Below are 17,258 nucleotides of genomic sequence, written 5' to 3'. Positions count from 1 at the left end.
GCTGGGCTAAACGTTGGTCTCTGGCACATCAGGAAAAGCAAACACACATTTTTCCTCTCAAGGTAGAAGGAATGGGGGAGGAAGGGACATAGGAAAGTATGAGGCATTCTCAGGACTTGGAAATTTGTCTGGATTCTGTATATGGATGAGGATTTGGGGGCTGTTTTCACTGTGAACCGCCCGCTTCTCACCCAGTGCAGCGATGACAGGCGGCCGCTGCCGTGGCAACGACACCTGGAAGACAAAGAGGTGCTGGGAGACAAAGAGCCACCCGGATCCTTTGCCCAGAGCATGCAGCAGTCCTGGCACCCCTAAGCCCCCCTTGGTTGTACCACAGAAGCACTCTGATGTCCCAGTTAAGATCATGGTCCCGGTGCTGCTGCTGGCAGGCGATGCACAGAGGAAGCCTCAGCTCTGAGGATCAACCGCAGTTCGCCAGCATGAGCCCTGCAACTCTACAACTGCCTGAAAGGAAGGTGTGGGGAGCTGGGGGTCGGCCTCTTCTCACAGGTAACCAGTGATAGGACTAGAGGGAATGGCCTCAAGTTGCGCCAGGGGAGGTTCAGGTTGGAAATGAGGAGACATTTCTTCTCAGAAAGAGCAGTCAGGCACTGGGACGGGTTGCCCGGGGAGGTGGTGGAGTCACCGTCCCTGGGGGTGTTCAAGGAGAGGCTGGACGTGGTGCTTAGGGACATGGTTTAGCGGGTGACACTGGTGGTAGGGGGATGGTTGGACCAGATGATCTTGAAGGTCTTTTCCAACCCTAATGATTCAGTGGTTCTATGATTCCTATTCTATGGCTTCTATGTGTGTGTGTGTTTGTCACTGTCCCAGTGATGGCTCGAAGCAGTGAGGACAGGCTTGCCCTTTGGTGACATTTCCACCACATACCAGTGGTCCTCAGGGTGGGTGAGTGACTGCTCTGCCTCGGTGTCCCTTCATCCTTCATTAAAATGGCATCAGTCACTTTCCAACCAATGTTTATAGACACCTCGCCAGATTTTCTCACCTGTCAGGAGTCTTTAATTTCTCTCCACGTGGAGCTAAGTCATTCAAGGGAGCATCTGTGTTCCTTGAAATGTTACCGTACGTGAGGGATCAACTGTTGTTCGTGCAAGTGCTCAGGTATCTTTGGGCTTTGGAAGCAGATATTTTTAGAGAGAAAATGGGATGGCGAGAGATGGGGAATCACAAAAATATCTTAACTGGCTTTACTGAGAGCCCCATATATGCCATAGGAAATCAGACCAATGTTTGGTGGAAGGAACTTTAAGCACCTTCCAGTGGCGTATCAAAGCCCAGTTTTGGTTACAATCCCATTTTGGAAGTATCAGCTTTAGAAACAAACAAACAATCAAACAAACGATCAAACAAACAATCAAACAAACAAAAACAAACAAAAAACACTTTCCAGAGTTCCCAGAGTCAGTGTCCCTCACTCACAGATGTTCCATCACATCATCGTCTTCCAAAAGCAGTAATATGAGGGGGAGACGTCTTTCCTTTGCAGCCGTGCACCTCCACAAATAACTGAGAAACCATCTTAACAAACCTATTCCAAACAAACACGTCAACCCTGTAGGTTCATCTAAACAAGCCACATACCCCACACCTCTGTCTTTTCAGAAGGCATTTCTCATTTTATTTCTTCTCCTCTGCTGTTTATATATGTCATGAGGCCTCCCACTACATTTAGGTCAATCTCTTATAATTTCTGACAAATATCAATATTGCTATTTTCCTAATACCGAATAAAGTCAGCAATGTTGATCAAAAAAAAAAGACTCACCATGTGTTTTTATTACTATTACTCATTACAGTAACCCACAGGGTGTCCACTAGCCGTGGCACTTAGGCTGTGTACTGCACATACAATACAGGACAGTGCCTGGAGAAGTGAGGCTGAACAGATTAAACAGGAGAACTCTCTTGTCCTATTCAGCACAGGACTGCCATGCCCTCTCTGCAGCTGCAGTAGGTGGCACCTTGAATGGCTTAATGAACTGGGCATACGTGAAAGGACAGCACCAGCAATCAGCATCTCCTGGGGAGGAAACTAATGGCCAAGAGCTCAGGGAAAGCAAGGACGAAGTTTTCTGCAAATGAAATGTCACGTGTTAGGGTGTGAGTAACCCGAGGTAATCAGTGCACCGAGGGAAGAGAGCACAAAAATGACCTCAGGCTTCAGTGGAGGACCAGTCCTCGTGAACATCTTCCAAAGAGGTTTCTGCAGTGTAACACCTCCAAGGTGAACACAGAGGGCAACACACCGAATGGTTAGGTCAAACAAAGAAAACCAAAACAGCCTCACACCATCATTTTTCTACATTTTAGCTTGGAGTCAGACAGGTACCTGCTACACACAGGCAGGGTGTGAGCTGAGCAGGCTCCAAAAGGAACACAGACCTTTTCTTTCAGTTACCGCGCAGATCTCCCTAATACTCAGGGCAAAGTGTGGTCAACAAAAGTGTCACACTCTGGTTTCTGTGCCCCTTTCCTACCCCCTGAAGATATTAAGTAGGCCTTGCAACATGCTTTCTTAACTGATTTGGCTGCAGGTGAGGTAAGCTGTAGTCCTAAATCATTCTTAGTTAGTTCTTGCTGTTTCTTAAGTCCACTTGTGCTGGACTTGCAGATCTGAGGATCTTGTGACCCCAGCTGTAACTCAGAGATGAGGCAGGAAGCACCCAATTTAGTCAAATCAACGCTTTGGACCTCATATGCACACTGTTTTTGAAGACTGGTGGAAAATGCTCAATAACCTGTTCTGCCTCAGAGCAAAAGACCACTGAGATCATCCTTCTGTGCTGGGTTTCTCTTGGGGACCCTACTCGAGGCCTGTATTGAATCTGGCATCCCTTGAAACTAGCTTTGGCTGTGCTACTTGCAATCACCAGCACGTATATCAAGTATCTTCTTTGCTGCTATTCTCTTCCTCCTGTGGATAAGAAGAGACCAAGATATAAAAGCACCTCAGTTATCTTAGTCTTCTGCTTACTCTCAGATCAAAACAAAAAGCAAAGCAAAAGCAGATACAAAGCAGACATCCAGCACTTCTGCTTTGTGTCCCCCTCCCTCCTGCTCCTTCTGCCTCTCCTTCTTCCCATTCTTTATTTCTCCATTCAAATGATAAATTATGTTGAATTTTAAATTGAGATATTTGTCTCGGGAATTGCCACTCCTGAGACAGCTGTTTGGTTTGTGCCACGTGGGGAACATGAATGAAGCATGTGAGCGAGCTGTTACTGCAGAGGGGAACTGTGGACCAAGGAAGCAGAAGTGCTGCTTCTGATGAGATGGTGTAAGAATACAAGACACCCATATCCCACATTCACATCTATGCCCATGTGCATGGGGTTGCTGTTCTTGCGTGAGCACTGCACAGGACGTGAGGCTTCTCCCAAGCCTGTGCTGGAGGCACTAGAACCCACTCCATGTTCTGCCCAGGGGAATGTGACTTCTTTCCCCACTCTTGACCCATTTGGGGCAGGCTGAGGTTGTGCACCAGCAGCTGCAGCTTGCCAGCCAGGTACTGGGAACTTCCTTATGTACCCAAACTCCATAAAAACACCTCTACATCTCCTTCTTGGACCTTGTCCTCCCCTGTGCCTCCCAGAGTCAACCTTTGAGCATAGTGCCATCTGCTGAGAATTGAGGTACTTGTGCAGCCCAAACAGACTGTCACATCTCACTCACAAAGGAAAAAGAGAAAGAAAACCCTTGGGACAGTAGAATTCATAACTGGGCCACAAATGATAGCACACCTCTGAAACAGATTTTCAGCAGGAGATGCAACGATAGGCCTAACATTTCACCAAAAATTGGACCATTTGCACAAGAGAGTCTGCTTGCTCACGTATCAGCCAGAGGCCCAATTTAATCTAGCTCCAGGCTGAGCTGTCTCCTAACCTGGCTTTCATACATCCGCAACTAGATCTAAAATTGTATTTGGTACCTGAAACTCAGGATACACAGAGTTCTTGAACAGACCCAAAGAGAGCCCAAAATACAGGTCTTGTTATGCCATGCCAGTGCTGGCATGTCCAGGTGTCTAGAGAACTGTGACAACCTCCTCAATGCAGAGCAAGATCTTGGAGACCACAGGGAATCCTCCTGGGCTCTTGATCAAATAGAAACTGGCCTGGAAGGAAGCATCACTGTTGAAGAAGGCATTTTTTTTGTGAAGGGCTTCATTGACCCTTATTGTCTCCCCTACCTGCTTAACACTCACGCTCCTCCCTGGTGCTGTGCTCTGTCTTCCCTCGTTATCTGCTCCACGAACAGTGCTCTCCTCCCCTCATGATCCGTGCAGGTGAGCATGCCCTTGGTCCTGCTGTGGATGCCTTCTTCTCCAGCCGTGAGCCAATGCTATGTTCTGCACGTGGAAACACATGGCTGCTGCTGAAGCACCTTTCTCGAGCAAACCATGCGCTGGGACTCCCACCTCCAACCTAAACATTCACACACAAACATACACAGAGGCGAGGGTTATTTCTGCAGGTTCTCTCTCTCATATGGGGGTCCAGCATCTCCAGCATGGCCCTAATTGCTCTCCCTTGGCCCTAATGGAAGTTTGTGGGTAGACAACTGCACCAGAGATTCCCAGCTCCCTGTACCTGAGTGCTGCAGTGAACTCCGTCCTCCGCTTGTTTGGAGTCACTCAACCGTTCTGCAGTGTTCCTGCTTGGAAACTCTTCACCAAGTTTTTATTGCACGCTGTAATCACTCGACAATAAATGTACGGTTGTTTCCCCACAAGACTACAAGGAAGGATCTGGGTCCTTGCCTTTGGAGGATTAGTATCCTCAGTCCTGCTAACAGATATGGTGTCAAGTTTGTTCTGTTATCCTCTGAGCTAAATGCAATGACAGGTGGCAAAAGGCATATTTTGTAAGTGAAAAAATCAAATAAAACACATGAAAATGCACAGTGTTTTTGTCTGTTGTCAGTGGAACAATATATTTTATTTATGGCTGTGTACAGTGGGAATATTAGCTCTGATCTGCAGAAGTGCAAATTAAACTGCTGCTTTAGATTATCATATTTTATGCATAGTAACTTTACAGGCTTTGGCTTTTTTCATTGTTTGTAAAACCTTTATGAGTTATTAACTTTTTTTTTTTCTCAACCATATTTTAGATCTGAGAGGTTTATTCCTGCTATTATACTAAATGAGGCATTTTGCTGCTAAGAGAATTCAGCGTTTTATTCAGCTGTGATAACTTTCCTTTATTCTCTAGCACGAAGCACAATTAAGAGAGAAATGTTCAGTAGCTTTATGATGCCCTTGTTGTTGGAGCTAATCCTTTTTTTCCCCACTCCATTTTTCAGGGATTCCCCAAGGATTTTACAAACTCTACACACTTGTCTATCATCTCCATAGTGGCATAAACAAATACATGGACCTCAGCAGGAGCCTTGGTTTTCATATTTTAAGTAATTCCACTTTCTATTAGTGCAGGTTTAAAGAACATAGGAATTTCCTGATTAATATTCAGGGCTTATAGGTAAATTTTGCTCAAAATAATTTGCACAGCTTGTTACTTTGGCAGGTAGCAGGGGCAATAAGGACTGGACTTTTAATATCATTGCATGTGTTATTTCAAGGGAAACTTTCTTTGCCCAGGAAAACTCACAGATTCACCTCCCAACTTGCCAGTGATGAATGACAACCTGTGATGAATGCAATTCAATACAAATTACAGAAAGCTCTTTATTCACTACAGGAAAACAGCACACATTCCTGAGGAAGTCATTTTTTTCGTCACTTTTCAAACACTAGCATTTTTATTTTTATTTTTTTCCTGGCTTCCTATGGAAATGCACCATGTGCCGTAGCCTTGGGTCTTGCTGTCTGGCTGTTTCCTCTAATAACTTCTGAATCCATTTGTTGATTTCAATCCCATTTGATGGAGTCATTGAAGTATCAAAGACACAAGCAAATGAGGTCAGAACACCTTGCCCATGACCCTGGCCTGGACCCTGGCTCCAGACCCAGGAAGCACCTCCAGTTACTTTATTAGGATGATCTCCCAGCACCCAGGACTAGAGGTTTGCAGATGTCCTTAGCCACAGCTGGTATTTTTGTGGCTCTTAATCTACTTTCCTAGGCAAATGTAGTCCTCCTCTGCTTGTGTGTTACATATTTGAAGCTATCCCTTACCGGACTTTATTGAAGTTACTCTTCCCATAGGTTATCCAGCACATTTGGTCCTTTCTCCATCCATTTCTTAGATTACGTTATGATCAATTGCCCTGAGTAAGGAGAAGCATGAAGCAGACAGTCTGATATTTTCTCATTTTCTGCTTTGTCTCTTGGGCATTGGCCAAGTAAACTGCCATGGAGACCAGCAAATAACGCTCGCTTCCCCAAGACAGTCTTTCAGGAAGAAGATGAGGAATTGAAATAGCCACAGTGGCAGGCTTCAAGCCGCTCTGTAACTTACTGTGACAGTCACACACACAAAAATCTCTGTAGTGATGTGGGTGAGAAGAAAGTGCCTTGTCTGATTTTGCGTGTGTGAACAGGCAGAAGCATTTTACGAAGTCCTTCCTGCACGGAGCTCTGCAGCTCTGAGACATCCCAGGAGATGGAGACGGTGACCCCTTGGCTCACACTTCCCAGAGACTTTGGACCAAGGACAACAACTCACCATCCCGACAGCACTAGCAGCAGGTCACAGTCAGCATCTCCTCGAGGCTACCTGAAATCTGCCTTTAAAACCACCAGAATCGAGCAGTTTAATGGCACCCCAAAGCGTCACTGCTGATTAGCTAGAACCAGCGCCGGTGGTGCTTCCCACAGGGACTCTTGGTCCCAGCTATTTTTCGCCGTGATCTTTTGTGATGATTGAATGCCATAATTTCTGGGATCCCTACAGTTGGTCATTAAAAAGCTGGTAAGTCAGTACTGATGGCTGGTTTCCCCTGAGCGAGCAGAGCACTTCTCAGCACATAAGTATGCTTTTCTTTGCCTTGAACAGTGGAAGAAATTAAATGTAAACTGCATTTCTTTCCCATGGGAAAGAAATTCATTTCAATGTATGAGGACATTTTTTACAAGAAAATGTGACATCCCTGATCACATGCAGCACTTAAGAAAACCAAGTCAGACTCTTCCAATTTGAAAATAACAGCAAATGTAGGAGATGGGGGACTGTTTTTGTGTTGATTTTGACTTCTGAGTCAGTGAGTTAGGAGAAAGCCCGATGGCAAAAGTACTCACTTTTGGTGAGGGTGCGAGAAAGGACCCCAAAAGAGGTGAGTGGCATAGACTCAAGGTGGTGACTTCAAGACTTGTTGATGCTCCAGCTATTTCTAGTGATGTGCCAGTGCCTGGGAACAGCTGGGTAGAGCGGCTTTCTGTTGGAAGAAGGAGCTTTATTAGGTTATAGCAAAGAAGAACTGGGACCGCACAAAGCCACGCTGCCTGGTTTGGCCACTCAGCCCATATGTCCAAGGGCCCTCATGCTGCACCTCTTCAAGGACAGTGGAGAGCATCAAGAGTCTTCTGGGAGAGTTTTCTTATTGACCATACAGAGGCACTGGGTTCCTGCTTAAGTGCTCAGACAAACTCCTGCTTGAGTGCAGTGAATAAAAGCCTTTGTCTTACTCTTTGCTTAGCTGTCTTACTCTTTGCTTAGCTGTCTTACTCTTTGCTTAGCTGCCAAAGTCCCTTAACCAAAACTCTCCAAGCTTCCAGCCTTGTATCTAAAGCCACGTTAGCAAAAATCTTCCTTTTCTCTCTGAAATTGTCCGGCTTTACAGTTGCAGAATTGGCTCACAGCAGGATTTTATCCCATGTTTGCTGCTGTCCCACCTTGTGCTCCCAGCTCCTTCCCTAGGACTCGCTGCTGCCTCTTGGAGCTTATTGCTCACGAAGGTGCCAAGCTGCAGGTGCAGGAAGTTAGATCTCTCTGATTGCTTTCAGCACTTGTGTCTGTGCCCCCACCTGTACATTTTGCTGACAATTATCAATGCTGTAAGCTGGGAATTACAGCTGCACCACCCTGAAAGCCAAAGGCTGGCTTGTCCCTTCTGAGGCAGAGCAGTCCCTTCGCCAGCTCCCTGCCGGTGACCAGTGCAGCAGGTCACCTGCCCCTTCTCTGCGGGGCCTTTCTGGAAGGATTCACAGTGCACATCCACCTTCACCAATGCTGTCGCTTACCCTGGTGAAGCGCTGTCCCTCAGATCCACTTTTCTCTTGCACCGAACAAGTGCTGTCCAGGAGGTGATGCCACACACAGAACTAGACCTGAGGTAGCAAGCTCTCACCTGCTGACGGGACGCAAGCACCCACCTAACAAACAGACCTCTACCGTAGTCACAAAAGAAAAAGCAGCCAGCTTTCCTAGCTAGTTCAGCTATGCAAAGAGCTCTACCGATTGCATCAATAGGAAGGGGGGAAATTGCATGAAGTGTGGACAAAGCACTCAATACTCACTACTGATGGTAGGAGAAAGCATTATTCATTTTTTTTAATAAGAGATTTTGCGAAGGAATTGTCTTTTCTCCTCCGGCACAGCCACAGCTCTGTGGGGCCCTTTGCTTCCCCCTGCTGACACTGTGGAGCCGCCCGGGTGGGCTGTGGCTGCAGCCAGCCGTGGGAGTGGGGAAACGAAGGAGGATCGGCTCCGACGGCAAGAGCTCCTGCATCCCTCATCCCACATCCCGCATCCCGCATCCCACATCCTACGTCCCTCATCCCACATCCCACATCCCGCATCCCGCAGCCCCTCCAGCTGCCAAGAGGTGCACGAACAGGAGACGAGGAGGAAGAAAAGCACCGGAGAGCCCCTGTGACACCTCATCCCCACGGGCAGGGTCCCGGCACGCTCTCCCGCCTGGCTTCTGCCCAAGGCTGGATTTTGTGGTTTCCCAGCCCCATCTCCCAGGAGTGCCAGTGAAGGGGTTCGGGTCCCGCGGAGCTCGCAGGTAAGAGGGAAGGTGGAGGATGCTCTGGAAAGGTGTGGGGGGTAAAAGCCAGTGTGGGGCTGTGGGGTTTGTCAGGAGGAAACTGGCTTTGGAATTACTTTAGAATTACATTAATTTAGAATGGTCTCTAAGCATTAACTTCGCTGTGAATTTTTTAAGGAAAAAACATTTTCTTTAGCAACCTTCGAAGAGCCCTTGCCCTGGAGGGGCTGGCTGGACCATGAGCACCAGCTGTGTCCCAGCAGGACCCTGCACCTTTCAACAGTTTTGGGTGGGTGCTGGGGTTTTAGGAAGTGCTGGTGAATCTGCCTGCTGTGCTCCTGAGTCCTGTCTGGGGCACCTGAAGCTGGGAGAGGGCAGAGCTAAGTTTGAGCAGAGACTGAATGCTGTAGGGCAGGTGTGGAAGTGGTCCTCCTTTGGGCTGATGCTGTGGGTCACGGTGCTCCTTTTCTTTTGATCCTTGTAACCTAAACATTTAGGGTGAGAATAATGACCGGCACAACATTTCAAAGCCCAAACTGCCTGAAATAAAGAAAAGAACTGGGCTGGAGGGTCTGTGCTACAGAGACTTATCGCTGCTGCTTGTTGGGACAAGGAGCAGAGTTACAAAAGAAGCCAGTGATGTGGGACACGGCGTTGGTGCCAGGCGGGCAGCAGCCACTGGCCACCTTCAGAGAGGGCACAGAGCAGAGGAGCGGTGTTGGGAGAGGCTGTGGGAGGCGTAGGGGGCCATGCTCTGTGCTCCCTGGGTTGCAACCTGCCACCCCAAAAAGTGGCAACATGGAGAGATGCAGGGGCTCAGCAACTTGTCCCCCCATCACTAGCACCTCTGAATGCAAGGGTAGGTGCTGTCACCTTCTGGAAGTGACCCCAGCGTACAACTTTTGGGAGAAGGTCCAGAAGCTGACTGTCTTTCACTTTCTTTTTTTTTTTTCTTTTGGCTGAGTTTTCCACTTTGTATGTGGCTTTTCCAACTCTCCAGCAAAGCAGGACTGGGTACCATGTGGGGGCACATCTGACAAGTCTGCAGACTGCGAGTTTCGGACATCATTTCAGCTTTGGCAGGGATAGTTTTCAACAACAGCAAAACCATTCCTAAGCTGCCTGCCAGCTGAACTGCACTTTAGCACCCTCGTGCACTGGCAAGCAGGAAAATATTTAACTTTAACACTCACGGTACCTCCTGCAGAGTCACTGACGAGCTGGGGTGAAGGGGCAAAATGCATTTGTCCAGCAAACACTGCCTTTTTCGAGGGATTTGTCGGTCCTGTAGGAGTGAAACCCAGGGTCTGAGGAATGAGTCGATACCATCTCCTAGTGGTTACGTGTATTGTGCCCTTGTGTGAGCAGGTTTTCTGTGTAGCCGTCACGATTTTACTCGGTTTTACCTGTTACAACTGCATGCCAGAGCTCTGGTTCACCGTCATTTCGGGGCTCCATCACTAGGTGGGGACATGCTCACACACACCGAGCCCTCCTTCGGTTTGTCTTCACCATTTTTTTCCCCCTGTAGCGTAAAATAACAGCAAATTTAGACAGAACATACGTTTTACCCTCTGGTTATGGAAATACAGCATTCCTATCCAGACACGGATCTGCTCATGACAATTTGGTGTTCAACCAACTTTTAATGTGGCATCGGTTTTGTTAATGGGGCTTCTGTAAGACTTATTGCCACAAAGGCAACTCTAGACATGAAGATATGTATAAAGATAAATATTATTGATCTCTGTGCATAATTTAGAGCACTTATGTCAGTAGCCAATAGTACACTCAAAATGAATGTCTATTTGTGTACTTTCAAGAATAAATCTTCACCAAATGTTTTAAAGCTTAAAATTAAGGTGTAATTTGGCTGTGAAAGCTACCAGTTTCCCTTTCTCCCTCCTGTTTTCCCTGAGCATGCAACAGAGCTCATTTCCTTCCCGAAAACATTTGCCAATGCTTGCGGTCCAAAGGCCCAGGACTTGCTCTTCTGAGGAAGGCCTGGACGGGGGATATGTGCTCCCCGAATTTGTTCAGTACTCACAGTGATGCCCACTGAGATTTGCGAGGCTAATTACAGCAGCTACACCTGATGTGATAGGAAATAAAATCGGCAATGGGCAGGGAGCAGGCCTCATCCCATACCCCATGGTAGCAGAGCGTCCTGGGCCGCTGAAACTCACGGGCCCCGGTGCTTGAAGGAGAAGCCCGCTGGTCTGGTAGGTCCTGCAGACCACAGGGAGAAGAGGTGTGATTTGGGATGGCTCTTCTTTCCTGTACCATCACCACACATGCCCCTTTCTGGTCAATATTTCTCCTGCACCGCAGAGCATCCCCAGTTTTGTTTCTCTCCACCTATTCATGCCGCTGGTGCTGGCGATGGACCTGTGGTGTCTTGGAGGCTTGGAGCATGTGCGTGTGTGTGTGGGAGCTTTCTGGACTCCCCTCAACACTCCCATGGACACTGGATGCTGTTGAACTGTCTAGTGGTGTCTTATGCCCCGGCCTTGGATGCCTAGCTGGTTGCTCATCCCTCGCACCACCTCATAAAAATTCTTCATCACAAAGAGCTGCTTTCTAATCCAGCTACTTTTTAATCAAAGGCATCTTGTTCTGGGCTCCCTGGGGTTTGCAGTTTCTATTCCACGTTCCTCTTCAGAACCTTCCTTGATCTTAAAACTGTTTTCTCCCCCCTCTTCGCCCTCCTTTTCTCCCCTGAATTCACTTTTTCTCACCAAATAATCTTCACAGAGGTTCGTGTCGTGTAGCAAACTGTACCTGTTTCACTGGGCTTTCTCACAAAGTCAAATAAACTTTGTGCTGCCTCAACCCCAACCAAAAGCAGGGCTCTGGGGACGACCCCACCCCCCCCCCGCTTCACAGCACCTTTGGCAGGTGTGGGCATTTTCCATGTATACCCTCTACTTCTTCATAACGACCTGGACCCAGCACTGCGAAACTGTATGAGAAGAGGGTGGCAAAAAGCAAGGGGCAAGGCAGGGAGCAACGGGGAAGCAGGTTTTACAGCACTGAAAACCAAAGGCAGGAGGCTGTGAAGGCATGGGCTGATGCCAGCGTGGCAGGAGAAGGGAAGCAGCTCCCAGCCAGTGTTTGACTCTGGGTATGAAATGCTTCAACAGCTACTGTCTGGTTTTGGGATGGCTTTGTGGGTTTTTGGGGTAGTGAAAGCCTGCTGAAGTGTGTGAGTCACTCTGGGCTAAGATGTTGAGTCAGTTGAAGACAATGCTTATGATTTTCATAACTGTGTTCATTTCTGTATCCCCACAGACACCCCAAAAGGTGCTTCACAATGCCAGCCGGCCTGGAGAAAGCTTGTCACCGGTGCATATCCAAAATTGCCAGCAATGGTAAGGCAGCTCTGGGAGAAACCTCCCTCTGTATTTAAACAGACCTGTAGATAATATATAGGTATATAACGAAATTAAGATAATATCAAGTCCCATCTGAAGTTTCTTTTTCTTTCTCCCCTTCTGCTTTCTTTTCTGAACAATTTAGGTGCTGTTATAGCACCCAGTAGTAGCTCTATCTCTAAACCACCTACCTGAGCTATATTATTTAGATCAGAGTAGATTTGGCAGGAGGGTAAAATGCAAGGTTTTTAAAGCAACTTACTCCCACTGACTGTATCTCCTTTTTACTCTGAATCACAAGTGCCTTTCGCTTTCAGATTTTGGTAGTAACAACTTCTAATTCCACTCAAATATGCAAAGAAGAAAACTCCTTAATACACTCCACCACTCCCCATAATTGATACTTCACCCACACAAACAACTGCACTTGTCAGCCCATAGCTGTTACCTCGGGGTCTTTTGTACTAATGCCTTGGCTTCACCTGAACAGCTCTCCAAGTTCAGAATGAACTTTTACCAGGAACTTTTACCAGCCTCGTAGCTCCTCGCTGCCTTGCAGTCCTTCGGACAAAACAGAAATCAGCAAAGACTCCTAACTGCATGTTAGCGTGACTGGCTCTGGAAGAGCAAAATTCAGGCAAGCAGCTGGGGCTGCGCTTGGGTCTGGCACTGGAGGAGCACCCAGGGGTGCACGGAGCAAAAAAGCTAAACCAGTGTATTCTTGGATTTTTGTTTCTACCAGTAAAATGTCACTGCTCCCTGCTGGTATTGTATTGCCACTGGGATTTTAAGGATGCCTGAGAAAACAAATGATCTTTCTGAAAGTTTTTTGAAAGAATGGGATTAGCTCATCTCATCTGTGCTCCTTTACATCAGGAGCACCCTCCTGGATATACACGGTCACCCATGCATACGGAAAATACCCTCCCAAGAAATCCATCACCTTTAGCTTTTATTTATGTTTAGGTTTGAAATCAACTCAGCTTTAGCTATGGATCAGCCACTGCGTCCCAAATTGATTTTCTGTTCATTAAAATGCAAGCCCTTCTGAAGTGCACTGATGCTTAATTTCACATTTTCTCATCATCCTGGGTATATTTTTCAGATTGCCTTTCAGCACAGCCCCATATTGTACCTATGGTCTCCTGATATTTAAACGACTCTGAAGAGACAACCTACTTGTGCAGCATCATTCTAAATTCTTTTCATTGTCGGCACAGCAATTTAAGTTCAGAACATCAGGGCAGTTTTAATTAACTGACCGAAAGAAAAAAAAAATGCTAATTCACTATGCTGGGTCTATTGCAAAGCAAACCGATGGCTCTTTATGTAATGCCTGTATTGTGTTTAAAAAGTACATCTGGTTTAAAAAGTACATCTGGAAATTAATCACAAGGGTCCAAATAAAGAACTGAAAATGTGACATAGCTCTACTTCAGTAGCTAGAGACCTGCCATAAAACTCAGACAAGCTGTTCGGCAGCATTGCCTAACCCCCAAAGTACCTACAACCCATAGACACCCTCCCCATCAGCTTGAAGGGTCCCAGGCTATCGGCACCTCCTTCTTCTACACCACTGCAGGTGAGAGCAGCACTGCTGGTGTCAGTGCAGGAGCCAGCAACTTGAATTTTAGGTGCTGTGGTGCTGGCATTGCTTACCTGGGTGCCAAGGTGCTATTTCACAGCAACACAAGCTTTTATAAGCAGACAGTGATGGCATGCAGCAAACAGCTGCAGAATCTGAGGCTGGATTTGGTCTGCAAGTCAGCTTTGACACACCTCTCTGCTTCCAGTGGTGGCTTTGCACTGGGGCTGGAGTCCTTCCCAAGCCCCTCTCAATACTGTAGGGGATTCCTGCAGACACCACGAAGGAATAAAATGGGGATGAAGATACCTGCTGCATGTAAGCACGCTGTTACGCTGCCAGCTTCCTGCTGATTTCCAGTCATCTCCAAGGCTGCACCCACACTGCCACGCGCATCTGCCTCAAGGCATGATCCATCCCAGGTCCCAGGACCCGAATTTGCTGCCATCTGCACTGCTGTGAGTCAGCCCCCTTCAGAGCAGAGTCCCCGTGGGGTGTCAGAAGGGAGTAATGTGAATTTACAGCCGGGCTTCTGCTCCTCAGCTTGCCCATGAAGACAAACCCAGGGATAAATGCAAATTTGTTTGGGAGCTCGTAGCAGCTCATTAAAAATAAATAAATAATAATAATAATTCATTTTTTATCAGGACATAGATTCATGGCAAAAACATGGCAGGCCATAGAACAAACAGCATTTGAGAGTGATGGTTAAAGAACCCAACACCTCATTTATTATTGTGTTTGGTGTCAGCGAGCTTGTCACGCACTCTACTGGGTAGGCTGCCCTACTGCCATATTAGCATGCCATCGAAGAAGAGGGTAGGTTAGGATTTATACTCATAAATCACTCCAGATCAGAAGAGAGAGCGTGACACAGCCATGGTGTCGATGGCGATTTCAAGTTCATTTACTTCTTGCAGTGGAAGAGCATGGGGAGCTTTGGCAGGAGGTTGAAAGCTCCACTGAACAGTGGATTTATGGCAGCAAAATGTCCTGCTGGGCAGGAGGCAGTCTGCACCCGCCCTGCTGATTTTCCTACCCACAGATTTCAAGGAATGTGCAAGATATAAAGCTATCTCCTCTCCTCTTTCTCTGCTGTGATCGCACATTGGGACTTGGCTCATGTCTAATGCCGTTTCCCTCACCCACCTGTGGTTTTAGCGGCTACTGGCTTCTACTATCCTTTTCTTTTTTTCTTTCTTTCTTTCTTTCTTTCTTTCTTTCTTTCTTTCTTTCTTTCTTTCTTTCTTTCTTTCTTTCTTTCTTTTCTTTCTTTCTTTCTTTCTTTCTTTCTTTCTTTCTTTCTTTCTTTCTTTCTTTCTCTTTCTTTTTTCTTTTCTTTTCTTTCTTTTCTTTTCTTTTCTTTTCTTTTCTTTTCTTTTCTTTTCTTTTCTTTTCTTTTCTTTTCTTTTCTTTTCTTTTCTTTTCTTTTCTTTTCTTTTCTTTTCTTTTCTTTTCTTTTCTTTTCTTTTCTTTTCTTTTCTTTTCTTTTCTTTTCTTTTCTTTTCTTTTCTTTTCTTTTCTTTTCTTTTTCTTTTCTTTTCTTTTTCTTTTTCTTTTTCTTTTCTTTTTCTTTTTTCTTTTTTCTTTTTTTCTTTTTTTCTTTTTTTCTTTTTTCTTTTTCCTTTTTTCTTTTTTCTTTTTTCTTTTTCTTTTCTTTTCTTTTTTCTTGCTACTTCTTGGAATAAGTCCAGGGGCATCTCTGCCCAGCCGGTGCGGTGGGACCCCCAACTTAAAACCATCACCAGCCATGTGTGAGGCTGCCCAGACAGCAGCTCCCTCTCTGCAGCACTGGGCTGCCCTCACTACCTTGTGGCAAATATCATTTTCCTGGGCAATTTGTCTTCAGACCAGACTGGGGCAGCAAAATCCAGGCAAATCCAGGCAAAGCGCGTGTGTCCTGCCTGAGGAGCATTTCTGCGAACCGCCCCTACACGCACACATTTTGGGGGAAACGCTTTTTAGTGCTGCTAGCAGCATTCAGAGCGACGCAGAGCCCTGCCAGTTGTGTAGTCAATTGCGTCTCACTTTGTTGAGCACGGAGCTGGAAGCCTTCCCAGACTACGCATCTGCCCTTCCAATTCCAGACCTAAGAGGCTGGAGCTGAATGGGGAGATAATGAGTAAATACATTCCCGGCGACTGCTCTGGGAGGAGAATTAATGAACCATTATCTTCTTCTCCCGAGCAGCAGCGAGTGGTCCCTGCCTCCCATTTCTCCTCCAAAATCCAGCTTTTGGGTAGACGCAAACCCGGCCACCTGTGAGCCAGATGCACAGCCCCACATAAATGTGGGTCCTGCCGAGCCTTTTACAAAGCTCCCCACAGCGTCCCACCCCGCTGACCGAGCACACCACGCACCACTCGGTGAAGAAATGGCAGGGTGCCTCCTCCGACTTGCCCCTGCGGAAACAGGAGGAGGAGATGAAGCCTCAAAAACATGGGTGACGCCACTCCATGATCACAGGACTTAGGGCAACACCAAGTGATTGATGCAGCTCCTGCCCAGCTCAGCTGCTTTCGTTTGGGTGCTACAGGGACGTGAGCTGGGATGTGCGTGGGTGTGCTTGGAGGCTGATTCAGCGGCAGTAACGCTGCTCCCGGCTATGAAAATACCAGCCCAGATAATGCAACAGCAAGAGGATCCAGCGTGAAATGGGACGTTTGGTGAAAAGGGAGGCTCCAGGCTGTCAGTGTTTGAAGGAGCTTAGTCAAGTGTAGGATAGCACTCAAGCAGAGGAGGGATTTCTGCTCCGTGCAGAATTTAGGAGACAGGAGAGCCAGAGCAATGTGTATGTGAGAGAGACCGACCAACAGCAAGAGGAGGAGGGGGTGGCACAAAGGAGCACAAGTGCTTTCTTCGGCTCAAAAGATCTTCATTCTCCACCAATTCATACAGATAATAAATGTGCTGCTTCTGACAAAGAAAGGTGTCTCTCAAGGGCAGCAGTAGGAGCTCCTAGTTCCCTGCTGAGAAAACACAAGCAGTGTGTAGGTGGGGGGTGTGTTCCCATGAAAAGTGGCCACGAGGTGGAGAACCTGAATTTTGACGGTGCCCCTGTGTCCCCTGCCTCAGTTTCTCCTCCTGTAAGACGGAGGCAATGCTGGCACCCTGACGGCGGTGCTGTGGCAGCTCTGCAAATCCACCCTGCGTGGCAGGGTGCAGGCAGTGCGTCCACCCCTGCGCGGCACGGAGGAAGCAAATTGTTTTGCAGAGGCTGCAGTTCTGGGGCATGAGCTCGGATTTTTTTCATAAGCTTCCCAGGAGACATCCTACTCTGTTTTTTTTTTTTTTTTTTTTTCTCAGCCCCTGTGCAATCTATGCCTACCTCCATGTACTGCTCTTTTGCCTCCTTGGGCAGCTACCTGCAGATCGAGCCACGC

The 17,258-nt window shown here is 47.1% G+C and overlaps 1 protein-coding gene and 1 long non-coding RNA gene across 2 annotated transcripts in view; one reads left to right on the top strand and one right to left on the bottom strand.

The window, feature by feature from the left end:
* Positions 1 to 793: 793 nt before the first annotated feature.
* On the bottom strand, positions 794 to 7,396 carry LOC136789475 (uncharacterized). The gene is made up of 3 exons (XR_010828212.1): positions 7,226 to 7,396; positions 4,217 to 6,255; positions 794 to 2,938 (listed from the first exon to the last, which is right to left on the bottom strand). It is a non-coding gene; the product is annotated as an uncharacterized lncRNA (long non-coding RNA).
* Positions 7,397 to 8,573: 1,177 nt separating this feature from the next.
* Positions 8,574 to 17,258, top strand: part of TMEM272 (transmembrane protein 272) — a 20,148-nt gene continuing 11,463 nt past the window's right edge. The window contains exons 1-2 of the mRNA XM_048068370.2: positions 8,574 to 8,934; positions 12,208 to 12,287. Coding sequence (XP_047924327.1) covers positions 12,230 to 12,287 — 58 coding nt within the window. The 5' untranslated portion in view covers positions 8,574 to 8,934; positions 12,208 to 12,229. The remainder of the gene's footprint in view (positions 8,935 to 12,207; positions 12,288 to 17,258) is intronic.

The sequence above is a fragment of the Anser cygnoides genome, chromosome 1 (genome assembly GCF_040182565.1).
Source record: "Anser cygnoides isolate HZ-2024a breed goose chromosome 1, Taihu_goose_T2T_genome, whole genome shotgun sequence".
Lineage (NCBI taxonomy): Eukaryota > Metazoa > Chordata > Aves > Anseriformes > Anatidae > Anser > Anser cygnoides.
The sequence above is the reverse complement of the archived record's forward strand: the minus strand, read 5'-3'. Positions and strand labels throughout refer to the sequence as shown.